Source organism: Pseudonaja textilis, chromosome 7 (assembly GCF_049901715.1).
Source record: "Pseudonaja textilis isolate UNSWEBS1 chromosome 7, rPseTex1.2, whole genome shotgun sequence".
Lineage (NCBI taxonomy): Eukaryota > Metazoa > Chordata > Lepidosauria > Squamata > Elapidae > Pseudonaja > Pseudonaja textilis.
In genome coordinates this window covers 57,119,516-57,142,226 of record NC_141996.1, presented here as the reverse complement: position 1 = coordinate 57,142,226, position 22,711 = coordinate 57,119,516, and the positions used below count along the sequence as shown (strand labels likewise).

The following is a 22,711-nucleotide window of genomic DNA, read 5'->3' as shown; positions in this document are numbered from 1 at the left end:
GGTATTCAAGTGCCTGAAGATTTTTCCCTTCCCTCTTTTATTTTTAATTATTATTATTATTTTTTTACTGGAGTGGCAATTGACTGCTCTTGCTTTTTCTTTTCAATTTTTCTATTGTGCTTTAAGATGAGCAGAAAAATACTAGCCTCAGCTTCTTCAATCCCGACTTCTTCTTCCTCACTATTTGGAGGACAACGATCAATACAGGTGATGTTACAACAAAAGGAGAAAGAAGTGACACTGCAGATGATTATGCAAGGAATTAAAAAGATACAAGTAAAAACAGATAATATTGAAAAGAGAACGGAGAATATTGAGCAAAGAATGGAAAAGACAGATGAAAAAATAGAAAATATTCAACAGATGATGATGCAATACAAGGACAGAATTAAGAAAATTTAAGAACAAGATGTACAAAGAGATAAAAAGATTCGAGATATGGATACCTGATTGAGTGAAGTGGAAAGAGATAAGGGTAGATCTCTGCAATCATTGGGATGGGAAATTGATAGATCAGAATTCTATCTTAGATTTCAAAATATAGAAGAAGAAAAGGGTGAAAACCTTGCTGAAACAGAAATCCTGGCAGAAGCATTAGTGGTAACTAAAGAGAAGATGATGGATGGAATGGATGAGGTTTTTCATGTTTATACAAGATATGCGATGAGAAGTTCATATCAGATTTACCAAGAAAATAATAAAATCACAAATACTGCGGGTGGCAAGAGAAAAAACACTAAAGTACAAAGATAAAGAAATAGTGGTACTGAAACAGGTACCGAGAAGAGTGAGAGAGATAAGAAGAGAATATTTATTTTTGACCAAAGAGTTACTTAAAAGAGGAATACATTACAGATGGCTGATACCTGAAGGTCTCGTTTACCTGGCAGGAACAAAGACACAGAATTGATACAGTTGAAAAAGCAGTTATTCTATCTGGAATGTTTTAGAGGAAGGGAGGAAGATTCAAGAAAAGAAGAGTCGTTAATTGAATTTCAAGAGGAATGTACAGAGGCAATTGAAAAAGAGGAAGGAGCCGTAGGTGGTGTACCGAGAGAACAACGAGAACTAAGATCTACTAGAGCAACAAATCCTTCTTACAAAGTCTAAAATGGATGAGAAAAAATTGATAACAATTAATATAATTAATGTATTAATTAATTAATACAATTAACATTCTTTTAGCAAAGAACATGTTAGTATGACGAAAGAAAGAATTGGAGAAAGTTTTGGGGATCCAGGTCACAAACAAGGTATTTAGGGATACATATAACACCAAGATGTAACACACTTGAGGACAATTATCTCAAACTTAAACAACAGATTGCGACAGATTTGATAAAATGGGAAAATTTATGATTATCACTGATTGGGAGAATATCTACAATTAAGATGAATGTATTGCCCAGAATCTTATACTTATTCCAGACAATTCCAATCAGATTAGGGAAAGAAATTTTTGAAGATTTAAACAAAATAGTGCTAAAATACATTTGGCAGGGGAAGAAAGCGAGAATAAAACTTAAATTGTTACAAGATGCAAGAATAAGAGGAGGATTTGCTTTGCCCAATTGGGAATTATACTACCAAGCGACAAGTCTGATGTGGTTAAAGGAGTGGATAACATTAAGGAATACTAGACTTTTGAATTTAGGACATGACTTGCTGTTAGGGTCGCATGCCTTCCTCTGATATAAGGGAATGTATGAGGACCCCATACGGGCTCAGACAGCAACCAGACGCCTGAAGGAACTTCGCCAGGGGAAACGCCCCTTGCAGGAGTTCATTTCTGAGTTTCGGCTGCTCTGTTTGGACGCTGCATGGAATGATGCGGCTTTAATGGACACTTTCCAGGATGGCCTGTCGGAGGACATACAGGACGAATTGGTGCACATGGAGCTGGCCCCGACCCTCGACGCTCTGGTGGTGCAATGCTTGCGCATTGACGCCCATCTTCAACGGCGCAAGACTAGATGCCCAGTTCCGGAGCAGCCATCCACCCCAAGGCCACAGCATCCTGTACAACCAGCGCCCCAGGTCTCCCATAGTGCCGTGGCCATGCCCGAGGAGCCGATGGAGTTGGGTGCGGTCTGACCTCGTTTGACGGCCCAAGAACACACACGGAGACTCCAGGGAGGCTTATGCCTGTATTGTGGGGGGCCTGGACATTTTGCAAATTCTTGTCCTGTTCAACGACGAAGGGCACGCAGGCCTGTGCCCGAATCTAGACTTGATCAGTCGGGGAAACAAGGTCAGTCTGGTCTCGGGGAAACTCTAGGCCAGACACGTATCAATGAGCCGCCTGAAGTAGCGGAGGTGCACTCTGGGCCCCCTCGACATTTACTTCTAGACACTCGGGTTTTCTTGCTGTCCTGGTTGGAGGGGATTCCTGCAGTTGCATTGGTGAACTCGGGGGCTACGACTAATTTTATGGACCAGGCCTTTGCAATGCATTTTGATGTCCCCTTGGTTGCGGTGGAGCCTCCAATCAAGGTGGAAACGATTGATGGACGGGAACTTCATGCTGGGCCCATTCGCTTCGCTACCCAGCCATTGTGCCTGGTTATTGGGGACCATGAGGAGGCGATCGTTTCTACATTACTGCGGACCTCCATCTCCCCTTGGTCCTCGGAATGGCCTGGTTACGGTTACACGATTCTCGGGTGGCATGGGCGCAGAACGCTATTTCGTTCCAGAGTCTCCAGTGTGTGGACCATTTACGACACACCTGTGTTGGCCAGGACATCACTGCCCCCGCTGTCTCCGTACCTCCTGAACTCTCCAATTTTTCCGATGTCTTTAGTAAGAAGGAGGCGGATCAGTTACCCCCGCATTGACCCTATGATTGTCCCGTGGACCTTCTGCCCGATGCCCCACTACCCAAGGGACACCTGTATTCTATGTCTGAACCTGAATTGGCTGCCCTTCGTGATTTCTTGGAAAAGAATTTGGCCCAGGGGTTTATCCGGCCGTCGTTGTCCCCTCTTTCTGCTCCCATTCTTTTTGTTAAAAAGAAGACAGGGGACTTGCGCTTGTGCTGCGATTACCGCCGGTTGAACGCCATTACATTGAGGAATAGTTATCCCTTGCCGCTCATTCCAGAGTTGATGGAGCGGTTACGGGAGGCTACTGTCTTCACCAAGCTCGATCTTCGAGGGGCCTACAACCTGGTGCGGATGCGAGAGGGGGATGAATGGAAGACAGCATTTGGCACCCGATATGGCCATTTTGAATACACCGTGATGCCGTTCGGGTTGACCAACGCCCCCGCAGTCTTCCAGCACCTGATGAACGACGTGTTCCAGGACATGCTCGATCGGTTTGTGGTGGTGTACCTGGACAACATTTTGATTTATTCTAGGTCCAGGGACAACCATATTCAACAAGTTCGTCAGGTCTTGCAACATCTTCGGGATCATCAACTCTATGCGAAGCTGAAGAAATGCCTCTTTTTCCAGACTTCCATAGAGTTCTTGGGGCACATCATCTCTCCCGAAGGCATTGCTGTGGACCCACGTAAGGTGGAGGCTTTGTGTACTTGGGAACCCCCTCGTCAAGTGAAAGACGTTCAACGTCTCTTGGGGTTCGCTAATTATTATCGGACCTTCATCCCGGGTTTTGCCAAGCTGACGGATCACATCACTCAGCTCCTTAGAAAGAAGGTCCCATTCCAGTGGGGGCCCCCGCAGCAACAGGCCTTTGAGGCTCTTAAGAAGGCCTTCGTCGCAGAACCTATCCTGAGGCATCCTGATCCACATCGTCCATTTGTGGTGGAGACGGATGCGTCCAATGTGGCTATTCGGGCTGTGTTGTTGCAAGCCCCAGCGGATGGCGCCCCTCTTTTTCTCTGCGCTTACTATTCTCGGAAACTCACTCCTTCCAAGTGCAACTATACTATCTGGGAAAAAGAGTTGCTGGCTATCAAGGCTGCGTTTGAGACCTGGTGACATCACCTTGAGGGGGCTCGGCACAAGGTGGAAGTTCGGACGGATCATCATAATTTGGAGCACTTGTCCACTGCGAGGAAGTTGAACCAGAGACAGATTCGGTGGTCGTTATTCTTTGCTCGGTTCAACTTTTTGTGACTTATATCCCCAGTGGTCAAAATCAGAGAGCAGATGCCCTGTCACGTAAACCTGAATACCTTTGTCCCAAGTACCCTCTTCCTCCACGTACGGTGCTGCCACCGGAATCTTTGGCCATTATCCAGGAACCGACGGATTTGCGGACTCGGATATGAGAAGCGCAGTGCTTAGACGCTTGATCGCAGCAGAGAATAGGGGAAATTGGACTTGACTCCCCATGGACTCTGGAAGAGGGCTTACTACGACATCGGGGCCGATTGTACGTGCCCACAAAGACACTTAGAGCCCTCATCATGACTCAATGTCATGACAACCCTGCTGCCGGCCATTTTGGATTTTTTAAGACCCTTCATCTTGTCACACGGACTTTTTGGTGGCCTCGAGTCCAACATGATGTCTACTCCTATGTCGCATCCTGTGTACCGTGCCGGCAAGCAAAAGCCGTGACGGGTGCGCCTCCTGGTCTCCTTCAACCACTGCCGGCTCCGGACAGACCATGGGGGGCAATTTCCATGGACTTTTTAACGCATTTGCCCTCTTCGTCGGGGTATACGACGGTGCTCGTGGTGGTTGATATGTTAACTAAGATGGCTCACTTTATCCCGTCGGAGGTTATCGTCAGCTCGTACTACTGCCCAGTTATTTTTGCAACACGTCTTCCGTCTGCATGGTCTGCCAGACAGGGTGGTTTCGGATCGCGGTGTCCATTTTACCACGCAATTTTGGAAAAGCCTGATGACCATGTTGAAAGTGCAGGTGTGCTTGGCGTCGGCACATCATCCAGAGACTGATGGTGGGACGGAGAAGGTGATTGACATCCTCGCCCAATATTTACGATGTTTTGTTAACCACCGACAGAATGATTGGGTGACTTACCTCCCTTTGGCGGAGTTTGTCTTCAATAACTCTCAGCACACCTCCACGCACATGACACCTTTTTACGCGAATATGGGTTTCCATCCGAGGTTTTTCCCATTGTCGATCTTGGATTCCCCGGTTCCTGAGATGCGGGACTTTTTGTCGGAACTGCATTCGGTTTACCAATTGGTTTCACAGCAATTGGAATGGACTGATAACCAGGATGAGGAGATGGACGTGACAAAGGACGACAGACCTGATGTATTAGAATTGTCAGGACCTTTGACCTCCTCTGGTTCCTTATCTGATCAACAGCCAGGAATGGCTGACAGGGAAGTTTTGAGAGAGTCTTCTAGTGGAGATGAGAACTTGGAAAATTTGTGGTTAAATGTAAAAAAATAGAAGACGGTTGAGAAGGCAAAATCAGCTGGAGCGAATGAGGAGAGCGAGTCAGTAAATTAGCACGTTGCCTCAATGAGTATAAAAGGACACAGCTGGGCTGGTACATTTTGCCAGGAACAAAATGACTATTTGAGTGAGGACGTTACAGCAAGAAGCTCTGAGACTAGAGATTTATTGCCAGGACTGGTTTGCCGGACAGAGTAAAGATTTATGCTGTGGTTTCTGCCAGACGTTATCTTGTAAGACTTCTTTCTGTTTGATTTAATTGTGAAATGGCTGCTTTCCGTTTTGTTCGTTTGAATTTTGAAGGGAGTCATAATATATATATATATATATATATATATATATATATATATATATATATATATATGTATGTATGTATGTATGTATGTATGTATGTATATGTATATGTATATGTATATGTATATGTATATATGTATATGTATATGTATATATTCGTAGATTTTCATGGGTACAGGTATGCAGGTCTTGGGCGTGTTCGGGTATTTTCCCGTGTAAGATTGAGAGTATCTTGCCGATGCTTTCGGCTTTGTGCTTGTGCGAGCAAAGCATGATTGGAGCCGCCGTCTCTCTATAAATACTGGTGGGGAAGTGTGGTGTGCTGGCTCTGTTGTAAGCGGGCTGGTTGGCTATGTTGTTATTTCTTGATTGGTTAATGGAGTTGATGTTTGCAGATGGAGTTGATGTATGTATGTATGTATGTGTATATGAACACAATACAGAAGCCTGATGATGGCAGATGAGATTCTGCCGAAACGTTGCTACAACTTTAAAAGCACAAGTACAATGACATGGGAAAATACCCAAAAAAAGCTGAATGCCATACATACACACACACACACACACACACACACACACATATATAATTATAACAAAATCATAAATGCTTAATCATAACTCTGGGGCAGAGCGAAGGGAAAGGAGGGGCCTCTCTTATCCTTTGGGGGGGATTTAAGAAGCCACATGGTGCTTGGAGGCTGGGAAGATTTGGATGGGGAGGAAGTGGCTCTCCCTTAAACAGAAGAAAAGCAGAGCCATCTCATATCTCTCTCAAGTCAGAGGAAACCTCTCCCTCCTTTGCCAGGTGTGGCTGCCTAGAGTTGGGGGAGGAAAGGAGGGCCAGGCTGGAAGTGCTGACGAAGACAAGCTCCTAATAACCAGGCAACACCCCCCTCTTCAGCCTCCGCATAAGAAGAGGACTTCCCGAGGCTAAGCTCCAGGTTTCTCCTGCCGCTTCCAAGCAGAGAAGGATCCCTCCCTGTGTGGAGGCTGAAGGGGGGTGTTGAGCCCAGAAAAGCTTGAGCTCTCACCTGCAGAAACATGCTGGTTAATAGGAGCCCATTTTCCTCGGCACTCTTTTGGTCTGCATTTGGTCTCTCCCCCCCCCCCCATGCAAAAGGAAAGCCAGACCGGCTTCTCCTTCCCTCCTACCCTTCCCCCTGCTCCCTTTCCACCACTCAATCCTACTTTGGGACAGAAAAGAGCACACTGGAAATGTGTGTTGGCATTTCCTACACACCTTTCTCCAGCGCTCGCCTGCAATTCTTCGCATTCTTCCAGGCCTGGCTTGCTGAGAGGGGAGAGCGTCTCTGCTGCCCCCCAGGAAAAGCAAGCGATCAGAAACAGCTCTCGCTGAGGTGAAAGAGCAGAGATCAGAAGGCACAGGCAACAGAAAGCAGCGCTTTTCAAAGGTGGCAGCTTCCATCTACTCTTGCCTGTGCCTTCCTCGATCTGAGCTCTTTCGCCCCAGACAGAGTGATGTTTCTGCTTGCTTTTCCTGTGCTTTCTCGGGGCAGCAATGGCTGGGGCTATGGGGGGGGGGGGCAGCAGAGCAGAGCGCTGAGAGGGATGAGGAAACCGATGCTGACGCCCTATTCTTTACCTTTGAACTGGTGAGCTCAGACTCGCCCACTTGGCCCCCTCCCACCACCACCAGCCAGTACTTTTCTTGCCCTGGGCCGTCCCTACAGCCTTTGGCCATAGAGGAAGAGCCCAGGCCAGGAGAGGCAAACTGGAAGGTGTGGGAGCGCCACGCAAATGTAAGCAGCGCGGTGGTCCTGCACCTTCTGGCCATCTCCATAGCAGTTTCAGCCCGCCTGTGCCGCCAGCCCCCTCTTGCTGCAACAGCACCATTACCTCATCCTAGCCAGTGAGGGCTGCGCTGCTTTTTGCAGGTTTGCGCTCGGCCGAAGAGTGAGAGCCAGTGGGTGGGTGGGCCATAATCCAGGGTGCAGTCTAGATTGCTTTGGGGGATGCTCTGCGGGGACATTTCTCTGTGGCCCACCAAAATTTTCTCACTGACCACTGCTTTAGATCAGGGTTCACCAACCTTTTGGACCTCAAGGACCACCAAACTCATAATTATAAATCCCGTGGACCACTAACTTGAATTTTGACTGATGGTGGCGCAGGAAACTTTGGCCGGGCTCTCAAGAGATGAGAGTGACTCCGGGTGGTTCTCTCCGCTAATAGGCAAAATTGTCTCTAAGTATCAACAGTGAAGTGTCACATAAAATGGTTCATTCTGTATTGTTGAATTTCTACTACTTATTGCCTCAGGTATTAAATACTGTCACCTTGATTAGGAGGGGGAAACATTTACTGTTTTACATTTCGTGAAGCCACTCTCTAACCAGTGTAATAAAATGGAACTATTTTGCCATTATATTACAATTTCTCTTTCTCTGAACAACCTCTCTACCCCAACTATTATATTTTTAGCCTGCAATGGGCCAGTAACATAAAATACAAGAAGCCTTGCCAAAAGGCTCCGATTTTGTGACAGGGACTCACACCACAAATACGTGAAATTCTTGATTCCTCCAAGGGAGAAAAAAAATACGGCAACACAAGGAACTGGTAATCTCCCCTTCAGACAAAGGAGTGGCCGTCTGGATGCGGTTTTACACCTGGTGCCCCGAATGGCTCCAGAAGCCGGGCTCGGGTGCTCCCAACAGATATGTAACGGGGGGGCAGGGGGCTCATCCTTGGGCGGGACTGCAAACAGGACACCCAGGAGCTGGCAGGGTTTAAGAGAGGGGCGAAAGCAGCAGCAGCGGCGGCGGCAGAGGGAGGGTTTTCTTCCCCCTTTGTGGAAGCTGCTCCGGGCACCATCTCTAGCACTGCCCCCAGCACCAACTGGAAGTTCAGCGCTTCTGAATGGAGCGCTGAATGGAGTGCTTCTCTGGCCACCGTACTTTGGTGACAGGTGCAAACTTGGCATCCTTGGGGCTGCACCGCTAGAGCAATGCTGGTGCTTCAGGGACAAGCCCCTTTCCCCACCCCCCAAGTTAGTGAAGTGCAACAATGTTGTGCTCCCCTTTGCACAGGAGTTCGGCCAAGCTATCTGCAAAAATTGTCTTTCTTGAGGAGTGCTTGATAGTTTGCAGATATCTTGGCCACCTGTTAGTGGAGAGAAGCAGACATAGTCACTCTCATCTTGAGAGCCCGGCCAAAGTTTTCCGTGCCACTTGTGCTTCAGTGTTTTGACTCCCAGGGGCAGGAGTTCAACCAAGTTACCTGCAAAATCGTCTCTCTTTCTCTCTTGAGGAGCGCTTGTGGAGAGAAGCAGCCAGAGTCACTCTCATCTCTCAAGAGCCCAGCCGAAGTTTCCCGTGCTGCTTCTGCGAGTGCTCCATGAGAGAGAGAGACAATTTTGCAGATAGCTTGGCTGAACTCCTGTCCCTGGGAGTCAAAGTGCTGAAGCAGAGATTTCCAACCCCACCACAGGCCGGTCCCATATTCCAGAGCTGCAGTAGTCACAAAACTCTCCCTTTGGTCATCCCGGAGCAGCTCATCCATGGCAGGCTGGTGCACAGGCCAGTCCTGTGACTGCTGCAGCTCTAGAATATGGGACCGACTTTTCCACCAACAACAGCAAGCCACCCCAGGCGGATTTCCTTCCCCCACCATTGGTCTTACCTTACCTTCCAGTTCCAGCTCGCAGTACTCATGGTAAGGTTTGCACTTGGCTGAAGGGTAGGGGCAGCGGGTGGGCAGGCCACGTAGGCTGTGCAGACTTATGTTCCGACACAGTCAGGATTAATTGTTTTGGGGGGTGCTTTGGGGGAGACATTCCTCTCCACCCCCCCCAAAATTTTCTCACGGCCCACCAGTGGGCTGTGGCCCACCAGTTGGCAACCGCTGCTCTTTTAGTTTTTGTCTTGCTTCATTTTGTACTCTGAGACCACACTTGACTGTTATTCTGGTTACTTTAGACTTCCTGCTTTAGCACTATAATTTCCTATGATGAAAGAACATCTTCTTTTGATGTTAATTCTAGAAAGTGTTATAGTTCTTCATAGCACTGGTTGACCTCAGTCTCTTCAGATCAGTGATTGGGACACAGATTTTGATTATTGAGATGTTGAATGGTTTGCCTTGGGATCATTCTGCTGTTTTTGAGATTGTATCGCAATACTGCTTTTCCTACTCTTATATTGACTATGAAGGCTAGTTAGTTCTTCTAAGGGATTCTTGCCCACAGTAATAGATATAATGGTCACCTGAATTAAACTTTCCGATTCCTGTCCACTTCAATTCACTGATTCTCAAGGTGTCAGTATTGAATCTTGTCATTTCATGTTTGACCACATTTAGCTTACCTTGATTCATATTTAGGTTCCTATGCATTAACTTGAGAGCAGGTGTGGCTACAGTTGTGGCTAAGAGTCTCTTTGCATAGGTATGTCTGGTACACAATTTGTACCCTCCCCTGGACTAGAAGGCTCTTCAGTCAGTAAATCATGTTATGATTACCTGTTCCCTGGATGAATGTAATGAGGACTAGTAGAGCTGCCTTTGAAGATGATATAAAACCTAAAGCTAGTCCAGAATGCAACAATGAAGGCAGTGATAGGAGCAGCATGTTATGCCAACATAACCTCCCTGCTTCACTGTTTACCAGCTGGCTTTCAGGTTAAATTCAAAGTGCAGGTTATTCTCTTTTACCCACATGACACAGTCAGTCAGATAGCCAGGCCCAATCTCCAATTGTTTCTGCCCATCTGGTGCAATCAAGAAGTTTGAGTACACTCTGGATCCTGTTCATCAAAGACTATCATCATGAGACATAGCTATTAAATTATAACACCTGTCCTCTTAAATGATATATGAATTTGTCGCAATTTCCATTCTTATGATATTTTGGTAATTACTAAAAACTGATCTCCGGAGCCTTGGGATAAGATGGTTAAGGAGCTCCACTTAGCTTAGCTCTTCTGGTCAGCTATGTTCTCTTTTATATGTATTGCTTCTTTTATTTGTAAGCCACCTTCAGTAGCCAGGTAGCCTCAAGATGGGATTAAATAAACAAATAACTAAAGTTTACCTAAACAATTCAAATAGCAATATTAATACCTTCAAGGAAATAATCAAATACCTTACTTTTGTGCAATCTGCCTTTTGCCAATATTCAGGTTGATTTTCTTTATTAACATTTTCACCAGCAAGTTGCAATATTTGTATTCTTTGATTGAAAATTGGGATTCTTCAAGAAAGTGGCAGGACTGTTCACATTTCAGTCAATATCAACTCCCAAAATATTATTTAGGGCTTGTAGCCCAATAAATAAACCAATAGTAATCACCAGCAGATTATTAAACCTAAATTGTGGAAGTTGACTAATACCAAGTTCTGCATGTCCACTTATGTAGACTTATTCCTCATAATGTGAGGGGTGCATGTTAAACCTTGACTACAGTTTGCTAAATCTATGGGACTTGAAAGTATATATGCAGAAATAAAAAAGGATTTGTAATCCAAAGATTTATTAGCAATTAAACAATGATGTTTCATTTCAAAGATATTTCCTTACCAGATTCCTCAATGGCAGAGCTTGAAATGTACTGGAAAAATTCTTAAAAATTCAGGGAAATATTTAGAGATGGATTTGCCTTCAGAGTAACTGACTGCATAGCACAGTTAAACATCAGGAGCTGACCACACGAAATATTTTATGACATTTTGTTATGTCATAGAATATTTTATGATAATTTTTATGTCATAAATTGTTTATAAAATTTGCCAAATTTTAATTCACTAGAATTAAAGATTTTGGATGCATTCTGTAAGCTACCCATGTGAGGTAGCTGGGTTTAAAAGGTTGTGCCCTATAATGCACAATTTCACCCAGTTACAGACCTGAGAGTTTTCATAGAACAGTATATAGATTGGGCTGACTTAGCTAGAGAAAACCAAATTGAAATTTAAGTGTCTCGGGAACAAGTGAGGGTGCAAAGGAACAATTTTCTTAGCATGCCTTCTGATAAATGATTTTCAGCAACCGCTCCCCTGATAAACACTTTGTAACAATGTCCTAACATCTTTTCAAAATTTCAAATATGTTCATGGTTCACGTTTGAGCCTCATTTACCTCTGTAATCCCTATCACACTCACACTTGGAAAAAAGCTACTTACCATCTACACTGTATCTTAGTCATATTGTATTGTATTATACAGTATGTCTTTATATTATAAAGATGAAGTGTGCAGTAGCTAATGAAAACAACTCTATGCAACCGTAGTTGTGTAATAGCAAACAACATTCTTAAAGACATAAAATGACTAGCAGCAACATAAGGTCAACTAAAAATATGATATGGTCCACTAGGGGCCCTTATGGTCCACATCTATTCTAGTCCCCAACCCCTGGTCTGTGGACCGGCACCAGTCCGTGACATGCCCAAAACTGAATTGTGCAAACAAGTGAAGCCCCATCTGCAGAACGCAGGCAGTACACAAAACTACACCCTGCTTGATCTACAGAAAAACCTCTCTCTACAGAACTGGTCCCTGGTACCCAAAAGGTGGGAACCACAGCTCTGGAACACTGAAAACATACATTGCTAAAATTAAAGTTTCTCTCTAGAATCTATGAATGCGTAAATAAATCTATGAATGTATAAGACAGCATAAACTCACGATATTTTGGTGTTATTTTGTAAAAGAGACCCCCCCCTCCCAAAAATCCCTCCATGTTTAGTATACCACAAAATTTAGCTATGGAATCAACAGGATTCAATGCTTCACCTGTTTAGCTAAATTTAATATAATATCTTCCACTGAACTAACATAAGGAGCCTTGGTGGCGCAGTAGTTAGAGTGCAGTACTGCAAGCTACTCCTGCTGCAATTTGGCAGATCGAATCCCACCAGGCTCAAGGTTGACTCAGTCTTCCATCCTTCCGAGGTGGGTAAAATGAGGACCCAGATTGTTGGGGGCAATATGAGACTCTGTAAACCACTTTGAGAGGGCTGTAAAGCACTATAAAGCTGTATATAAGTCTAAGTGCTATTGCTATTATACAAATCGACTTACACAATTTGTTACTAAATGTTGTACTTTATTTACCTACTTAGATGGCTTTAAAAGAGAACAATCTCATATGGACTTGTCCTATTAGTACAATGATCATGAAACTCCTGTGTTAAAAAATAATGTGTTTTTGAATATAGCTTTCTAGGAGGCAAACATGGCAGTGCTACTGGCTTTATCTCTTATAATTTTCTACAAACTATAACCAGAAAAAGAAAGCTGAAGGTAATCAAATCTTGGTCAGATCCTAGCCTCTTATGCTCCTAATTTAAAAGTGCTTGATTCAGTTCTTTTGTTAACTGGAGGTTTAGAACTGTAACTGGTAATGATGAATCTAGTAATAGTACAATTTAATTATAAACTTTTGAGATACACTGTCACAATTATTTAAAATAACTGAGAGCTAAAATTAAAATAATACAATCTTTTGCTTTTTTAAACATTACTAGTTGTAGTTTCTTTTCTCAACATGTATTAACCTTCTTAAAAAGAATACTATATTGAATATGGGTAGTCCTCATTTAGTGACTGTTCAGTGATGAAAAAGTAACTTTGCAACCAATCGTCATAGTTACTATCTTTGCAGGTCTGTAAAGTAAAGTAAAGCTGATGTAGGATCAGTAGCATAGCTGCTATTTAACTTAGTGACAGCTTCATTTAATGATTGAGTTATTGGTCCCAACTGTGGTCTCTAAACAGACTACCTAACTTTTTTCCGACAGATTTTCTTAATCTTAATCAAAACTGCTTATAGTGCTAGCTATCAGACAAGTGTTAATTAGTATTCATTCTTCTTAGCACAAAATTAAAGTAAGACAACATACCTGGCTACAGCTTCACTGTACACAAAACCAGCATCTGCTCTCTTTACAATTTCAAAGCAGAGGTCTGCACCATCCATACTGCATAAAGAAAGTATTGAAACAGTATTTATGAAATGTGAAACTGACTTTCAAAGTAACGTTAATATTCAGAAATGCACTTTTCAATTATTTTCTAAATAACTCATAATTTAAACTATTGAAATTTAGTTTGGTAGCAGCTCTTGTCATCTATCTATTAGAAGACAAGAAACTTTACAGACTTTACAGTGAAATCACTAACCAATGATTTCATCTCAAAACACAATACAATTTTCGATAAAAACTCTCAAATAGGAAGAGTTATTGGCATTTTTAAATTCTTAAATGCAAAATTTCTGAAACATTTGGCCACAGGCTTTTCTCTTCTCAAATCCCAAAACAAATGAATGGATACTGGAAATCCACAAGTAATTTCTATATGTATTCTCCTATGTTAAGGGTGAGCCAAGTGTAATGTTTGGACTAGGAAGATATAGGTTCAAATTCCAAATGAGCCACAAAGTTCACTGCATGATTTTGCACTATTTTGGAACTACTTCACATGATTGTAGTGTGATCAAAAAGCCTTGAGGAGTTCTTGGAATAATGATGGTTTATTTGTTGAGAAGAAAGATAAACAGAGACAACCTAACATTATGGAACTCTTTACAGAAACAGAATGAATTTGTAATTGAACACCATCAAGATAGAGTACGTTAGAGTTCTGCCATTTACTGTTTCCAAAATCATCTGGAAGGCTGCTATCACAGGGGTGGGATTCTACTAGTTCGCACCTGTTCACTAGAACCGGTTGTTAACATTCTAAGCAGTTTGGAGAACCGGTTGTTAGAAGAAATTACTGGCCTAATCCTGTAAGGAAGGCAGGAAGGAAACATTCTGGTGTTGCTTACAGAAACTGCCTCTCCGTTAACCCTTATTACATTCTTGGCAGGACTAGACTTCCTGTCTCAGGAACTTCTCAATTTTTTTCCCCCTCCTTTGCTGGTACTTTGCTTGTGTGGAGTGACCATTCAAAGTTACAATGGCACTGAATAAAGTGACTTGTGACCATTTTTCACACTTACGACTGTTGCAGCATCCCCAGTCTTGAGATGCCAGGCAAGGAGATGTGTGCCTCAATGTGAGTGATATTGAGTTGGCCACATCCAGCCAATAACATGACCACCAAGCCAGGCCCACCACCTAAGCCACGCCCACAGAACCAGTTGTAAAAAATTTGAATCCCACCCCTGTGCTATCATTGTTCTCAGTATCTGCCATCTGAGATAATTGCTTCACTTAGTCAATGACAAAGCTGTTTGGACTTAATAAATTGCACCATTGGTAAAAATATGATGCAAAATAAAAGATCCACAGTAATAAGTAATATTGCCTACAAGATTATCTTGGTAATTACAGAGACATATTATTAGTCCTTGACTGACAACTATTTGTTTAGTGACCAAAGTTACAATGACACTAAAGAAGTGACTTATGAGCATTAACAGCACTTATGACTGTTGCAGCATCCCCATGGTCACATGATCAAAATGTGGACTGTCGTGTATTTGAATGGGTTGCAGTGTCCCGAGGTCATGTAATCATCTTTTGTGACCTTCTGACAAGCAATGTAATGGAGAAATCAGGTTTACTTAACAGCTGTGTTATTAACTTAACATCTGCCAAATGTGGCAAGAAAGGTCATAAAATGGGGCAAAAGTCACTTAACTGTCTTGCTTAGCAAAAGAAATGTTGGTCTTAATTATGGTCATAAGCCAAGGACTATCTGTATTACAACAGTTGAAGTATATCTTTAATGTTCTTTATAATGCAGTTGAATTTTTTTTGGAACATAGCAGTCTCAATTTAAATTGAAACCACAGCAGTTTCTCTCGTGTGCCAAGCAATGTCAATCAGAGACAATTAACACCAAAACCACAATATATAAGAGCACCCACTCATCACCAACTTTCCACCTGTTATTTCAGTGGTATGTCTAGGGAAGGAAAAAAGAAACTATATGCTGCATCCAAAAAATCCATACTCTATTTGCTCAGACAATGTATGGATTAATGCTTTTTTTGGGTAAGACAATGGCAGCTCAATTTCTGAATTTATGTAAAAACAAAACAAAACAATCCAACTATGATCCCAATAATTTTTATAGACAGAAAATTTTTTATTGATAGAAAATATCTGTTGGTTTTCTTGTTTCTGAAAGTTGAAAGTTTCTGAAAGTTTCCAAAGATGCCATTTAGAACAAAGCTTTCCTTCTTCCTTCAGTAATACTTTTATATACAATAAATAATTTTGAAAGTGGAATTGTGAAATATCCTGTGGCAAGTTATTGGCCAATTTCTTTGTTATATGTAGGTGCTAACATTTTGACAACTTAGTTTCAAATATTATCAAATGCTTGAATTCATTAAAATGCAGTATTCTAATCCATAATTTCTGTGTTAAAAAGAGTCAGAACCTAGGAAAAGTATGAGACAGTATTAATAAAGGAAGGAGGGCTTGAATCTGGAGAAGAAATTACAGTCCTGAAGTGGAAGAAAGCACAAAAAAGTCTCAAAATAATCATGCATTGATTTTAAGATGGATCAGACAGAAATTTAGACAAGATTCCAAAATTCCATTTTTCTATCAAAGTACAACAAGGCAATAAGATATTCTTGTGTATGTTTCTTATATTAGAATCTCAAAAGGCTAGTACTGGTTTATCAAAGATTTATTTCTTCATCCATCAAAGATGTGGACTTTCTCTTCCAGTACTTATTCTGACTTTGGAACCACATTATCAAAATACGAGGGCTAGCCACAAAATAGATTACGTTTTCGTCTGTAGCAAGAAGGGGCGGAGCTAGCGCAGCCATCTTTGGTCTGTGCGTCCGCCGCTCAGTCTACATCTAGTCGTGCTAGTGGGAGGTTCGTATCGTTGCCTGTTGTTTCACAGCAAACGTTTGAAATGTGTGCTGCAATTGAAAATCCCGCAAGTTGTGAGGTGCGATCAGTGATAAGGTTTTTGTTGGCAAAAAACCATAAACCGTTTGAAATTTTTCGGCAACTGTGTGAAGTGTACGGGGACAACATCATCACTGAAGGTGGAGTGCGGCAATGGTGCATTAAGTTTAAAAATGGATGAACTAACGTTCATGATGAACAGCGGAGTGGACGTCCGAGCATTGTGACTGATGAACTGGTCCGCCCTACAGCCCCGATCTTGCACCAAGCGACTACCACTTGTTTCCGAGGATGAAGACCTGGCTTGGAACACAGTGCTTTGACAAATGACATGGAACTGCGGGCGGGTATGACTGACTGGCTCAAATCTCAGGCTGCTGAATTTTATGACAATGGACTTACAAAGCTTGTTCACCGCTATGATAAGTACCTCAATTTGTTCGGTGAATATGTTGAAAAGTAGTATTTAAGTATCACTTTCAAGTGTATATAATTTTTTTTTTCCTATACTTTGTTTTTTTTTCTATTGCAAAACATAATCTATTTTGTGGATAGCCCTCGTATATATTTGAAGTATCAAGGTGGTATTGCTAGTGTTCTCTATTCCATAGTACATTAGTGTTTTAAATGGAGTAAGTCTAATATAGATGTACTAGTTCTCCTTCGAGCTGCTCGGATCATCCAGAGAGTGGGAGGTGCTTCAGTCTGTGTTGATTGTAGGCTGAGTTTAACTATTGAGGAACGCCCCTCCCTCCATCACATGGCTCCATCCGGGCGTTCCCCCAGTTTCTGCTCAGCCCTGTGAAAGCTAGGCTGCGTTGTTTATCCCTCCTTGGCCGTTTCAGGACTTCGCATTTTTGCTTAAGGTTTGCCTTAAATTGTTTTTTCCTTAGCCTCTGGGCATCTGTGTCTCTAGAGAAGGGGAGAGCGTTCCTTGCCCCCTCAGGGGGGAGTAAAACGGGCGGTATTGAGCGCTTTCGCACTACACCCCCCACCCCACCCTGCCTCGATCTCAACTCCTGCCGCTTCCAGCCGCTCTTTGTTAGTGGCTCTAACTGCTTGCGTTTTAAAGCGCTGCTGGTTCTTCCCCCCACACGAACGCCGCGCCGCCCCTATCGGCCTCCTAGCCTTGCCGGAGGGGTGTAATTCCGCCCTGAGCAGCCCCGACGTTTGACTGATAGGCAGCCGCCTTTTTGAGCGCTGCCTCGTGGTCGGGAGCTAATCAGTTCTCCGATCTCCATTACAATGACCGCTGCGAATGTTTCTAGCTCGCCTTACAGGCTTCCCCAGCTTGTTCAGAGCCTCTATTTCTCTTGATATCGTTGGCTATTCCGCAGCAGCGCTCAGGGCGAAGTAGAGCAGCACCCTTGGTACTCCTGGTTGTGTCCTGGGAGCAAAGCTGCTGGAGGCCTCACCTCTCCAACCCAGTGCCTAAAGAGGCCTCAGGCGTTCATTTGACTAATTGGATAAGTTTGCCTGGGTTGCACAGATTGAGATCGGATTTCATGTGACAAAAACAAGAAATAAAAAATAAGAAATAAAATAAAAAATGAAACTAAGAATAAAAAATAAAAAGCAAAACAAAAATAAACAATAATATGTGAATATATACCTTGTTTATACATATTTATGTATATTTTCATACTGATAAACAATGCTCAGAGCATTGTTAATAGTACAATGGCAAATGACTCTGTACTTCTATCATGCTAAGCATATGCAATGAAACAGAATGGAATCTAATACATGGGAAAGCCCTGTCATAATCATAATAACAATATCATATATATATATATTTTACATCAAATTCCAAAAGGGGGATGCGGACCAGCCAAAAGGATACCCAGCCTTCTGTTATAGGCTGAATCCTAGGCGAGCCAACCGCCTCTATTATTCTTCTGTATGATCTTTACCTTTTAAAATGGCAGATGACAACTAAGGCCCCCCTTGAGGGCCAAGTAAGTCTCACCTTTTGCGCAGCCAGGCTAAGGAAACTTCAAAGGCCTCTGAGGAGCCCCAGTGACACAGTGATGTCAGGGCAACACTCCAAAGCTACTCTACAGCCAGCTGCCTTCAGCTTGGCAGCTCGGGGTCCACTGGGCTCGAGACTGACCCATCCTCCCAAGATGGGTAGAGGGAGGACCCAGATTGTTGAGGGCAATATGCTGACTCTGTCAACTGCTCACAGAGAGTTCTAAAGCACTGCAATGTAATACATAAGCACGATGACTGTATGAGATGCCTTAAGGCATCATAAGCATTGGAGAGGGAATTCCTCAGGCGATCCAGGGGGTCTCCCTTGGTGCCCCCAGCCCCCTCCTCACCGTTCTTTCCAGTTTATTCTTCCCTCCTCAGGTGCAGCTCTCCCCAGGGACAGCAGGCCCTGGTCCACCGACCAGATGGGCACTCGAAGCCACACTTACTTCATGACCGCGGATCTGTGCCAAGAGGAGCCAGATATAATCGAGAATGAACTCATGGATGGAGCTGGCTATCCGCCAGGGAGTTGTAGAAGGTCTCCAACAGATTTCCTTACCTGGCTTCCTCCCGATGACTCCCGAACACGAGTCGCCATTGGTCAGGTCTCCGCTCGGATCGGATTCTACCACGGTCAGGTACCTTACAGAGGGTCTGTCCTCCAGAAAGAGAACAGGGGGACGAGGAAGGTAACTAGATCAATTCAGGGAGGAGGAAGAATTCGAACTGGGGCCATCTCATTGCAGTGCACCCCGGTTGGAAATGTTCACGGTGGGAGAGATGCTCAGGATGAGGGTCTTACCCCCGACCATCCCTCCTCGGTGAGCTGGTTCAAGCCACTCCTGTTCAATCGCTTGTCCTTAAGGCTCCAAGACAGCATCCCTGGCCTGTTATCTCAGTCTCCCTCCGCTTTTCCTCCGCGGAGGTGGGCTCAGAGGATGGCAACTTCAAGCACCCCGTTGTGGGAACCGAAGTGATTCCGGCTACTCCGACCGGCTTCTCTGACCTGGTTTAAAACAGCTGCCCCCACCGGGGACCCCCTGCCCCATCCAGCCAGGACAAGGGGTTTGTTATCCCCAATCCAGGATCCTCTGACCCACCTAATACCCTCGAGGGGGAGGAGCCCTTGTCGGCTTAGCACCCTCCTTCTTCCCTGCGATCCTCTGGAGGTTCTGTCAACCGAGGACAAGAGGCCTGAACTAACCTCTGGGCGCTCCAAGCTTATGCTGGGGCCTTCAGATCAGCTCTGCTGCTTTCTCTTTCTCTGGGTCGACCAGATGGATCCATCTACTTTAGCAGCATGTCCCCTCATCCCCTCAAGGGCGCATCAGGACATCGCTGACCTTCGACGTGGCAGAATCCTCAGCCGTCGCCACTTACCATTCAGTTAAGTTCGCCAGTAGTGCGCTAACCTCTCTTGTGACAGCCCCCGCCTCCCTGGCTCAAACACCGACAAGCGGATGTCAAACTCCGTCTTGGCTACTGCTCCCATCAAGGGAGACAATTCACCGGCTTAGCTCCGGAACCCCTGCTAGTGGATTCCCGAAGCAAAACTCCTTCCCTCTCTTGTGGAGGCCAGAGCACAGAGCCCCCAGCCATGTCAGAGAGGGTTCCCCAACCCTTCCACCAGCCTCCCTCTGGCCCTTTCTCAGGTGGCCTAGAGGTGGAGCACGTGCCTCCCAATCAGGAGGTTGTGAGTTCGATCCCAGGTATAGGCTAATATTTGGAATAGACTCTCCTGTTGGAGCTGGGGGTTGGACTAGATAACCTCCCAGGTTCCGATCCCCCCTCTCCTCTCGGCCATCCCACAGGATTGAGCCGATTTGGGCGACAGGGTCAGAAAGGGCGGTACCCATAAGAGACCCCTCAGGGGACCAAGCTGTAGTCTCTTCCGACGCCTTGGCTCGGAAACGCACACCCCTTATACAGGCTCCAACCCGCCCCACCCTCAGTGAGGACGGCGCCTTGCTCCCACCTCTTGGGGCCCCCACTCCCTCAGGTGGTTGTAGAACGTTCCTAGACCTAAAACGACCTAATCTTCCTGCCCCCGCAGGACTAAGATGTCCACCTTGCAGTCCTCCCCATTGGGTACCAGGCAAGGGGACCGGCTCTCTCTTATGGTTCTTCCAGTAACGTTTCTACCCATCCCTTTCCGGGCTCCCCCCCCCCCAAATTCCGCGGGGCTTGTTTTCCATTAGGCGGACCTACCTTGAGTTGAAAGTGGTCCCCTGAACCTCCCAAGGTTCTCGCAGCTCTAGCGGTTCCCCTCAGGAACCTTCCCGTTCGTCCCCACCTTTACATGGGGACCCCTCATCCTCCCCCTCTTCAGACATCCAGCAGAGAGGAACCCCAGAGCTCTCTCTCTGCCCCCCCCAAGACCATGGGCCCCTCGTAACCTGACGAGCACCAACTGTCGCCATCTAACCGGATAAACCAACTCGAGCCCGTAATTCATTTGGTAAAAAGGGGGAAAAATAGTTCTCTCCTTGGAGAGATCCCTAGCATACAAGGACCCGTCAAACCTATCTGGTGCTCCAAAGGCAACACTAGTAGAATTGTCTAAATTTTTGGGTAGGCTGGTCTCAAGCATTTCTATTGTTCCCTGGGCCCGTTTTCTCGCCAGAACCCCTAAGTGGTTTCTGCTCTCTTCGAACGCCTGGTGGAAGTATCCAAAATCCATGCCCAGGGTCCCCCCAAGGGGCCTTACCCCTCTCCTCCAGTGATACAACCTCGCAATCAACTAGGGCCACTCCTTCTGGGAGCCCCAACGATCCTCCCTCGCCACAGACGCCTGCCCGCCCGACTGGGGCACTTTACCCACTCGTTCGAAGGGCGCCGCGGGTGTAGTATTACCATGCAGGATCCCCTCTTTCGGCACGGGGCCGATAGTTGGAGACAGAAAAGGGTATGCAATACAAAATTGGGTGGAACTCCTCGTCATACTCCGGGCCCCGCGCAGCTCCCACCTCCAGGTATGCGGGTGCCGCGTCCTCCTCACCATCAGTGTCACTGCCAAAGCCACGTCTCAGACAAGGGGGCACCCAGACCTCTCGGTTAATGAGAGAAGCCAAGCGTCTCTGCCACGGGGCGGAGTGCAATCTCCTCCTTGAAGCAGAGCCATCTCAGGAGTGTCAATCACCAAAGTGGATTCGCTGGACAGGGCCATGGTGGACCAATCCGATCGGCGTCTCTCTCCCGTCTCTGTTCTAGGGGCGGTCACATTCTTCGGCCTGCCAGTTGAGGATCTCTTTACATCCCCTTCAACACACACTCCTGATTTCCCTCAAGTTCCCCTCCCATGGGACCTAGGATCATGTCGCCCTACATCGTCCTCGGCTCCCAGGGGTCCCCTGCATCCCCACTAGCACTAGTTTCCCAGAGTCATACAGGAGCTGATCCCGAGAACGCAGAACTTTTCCGGTGGCTCTCCCCTGCCCCAGGTACCTTTGGTTGGCGGTCCTCCACAACCTATCGGTCGCTCCTCTCTGGAAAATCCCCCCACAGGGGGGATCTCCCCCTCTCAGGGGCCCCTCGGCTCCGGAACCCTGGCTCTAACTGGTCCCTAGAGCTTGAGCAGAACCGTTTTAAAAACAAACAATCAAACTAGCAATCACAAAGAAAAGGAAAGAGAGAGAGAGAACGAGAAGTTCCCTGACCAGATTATTGACCCCATCTTGGTTTCAGACGATCCTCAACCATCCAAACCCATGAGATCACCCAAAATAACTCGGCAAGCGGTGTCACCTATCTCGGGTCAGCCCTTGTTATAAGGCATCCCTCAGACAACCCACTAACTTGTGTCCTCCAACTTTTCTCATACCCTGCCTGAGACCTTGTTAGGGTCCTTTTTACCCCTCTCTGAGGACCTCTTGAGCCTCTCAGGGATTTCTCCCTCCAGCTCTTAACTTCAGGGTTCTGTTTCTGGTGGCCAGTGCTCGGCTCGTCGATTCTTGGAGATTGCAGCATTGTCGGTAAGAAAGGACCTCTGCATCTCCCTCGCCGTCCGGGTGGTCCTCCGGCCCGACTCTGCCTTATTGCCCAAGGTCAACCCAGCCTTTCGCAAGGCAAGGGATCTCATTCCCCCAAACCTCTGTCCAACCCTCGTGCGAGAGAGAGATACCTGTACCGTGCCCCTCGCATCTACCTTTCGCACTCCCAGCCCTCATGAGGTCTGAAACCCTTTCCTCCTTTCAACCCAAATCTTTGGACCACGAAGTGCCCCCTCCAACCTTCGACTCTGGATCAGA

General features: G+C 45.5%; 1 protein-coding gene across 28 annotated transcripts in view; it reads right to left on the bottom strand.

The window, feature by feature from the left end:
- The window catches only part of CASK (calcium/calmodulin dependent serine protein kinase), a 263,121-nt gene that overhangs the window by 149,315 nt on the left and 91,095 nt on the right, over positions 1–22,711 (bottom strand). For all 28 annotated transcript variants that reach the window (XM_087937711.1, XM_087937716.1, XM_087937713.1 and 25 more), the window contains exon 4: positions 13,506–13,583. In XM_087937711.1, coding sequence (XP_087793837.1) covers positions 13,506–13,583 — 78 coding nt within the window. The remainder of the gene's footprint in view (positions 1–13,505; positions 13,584–22,711) is intronic.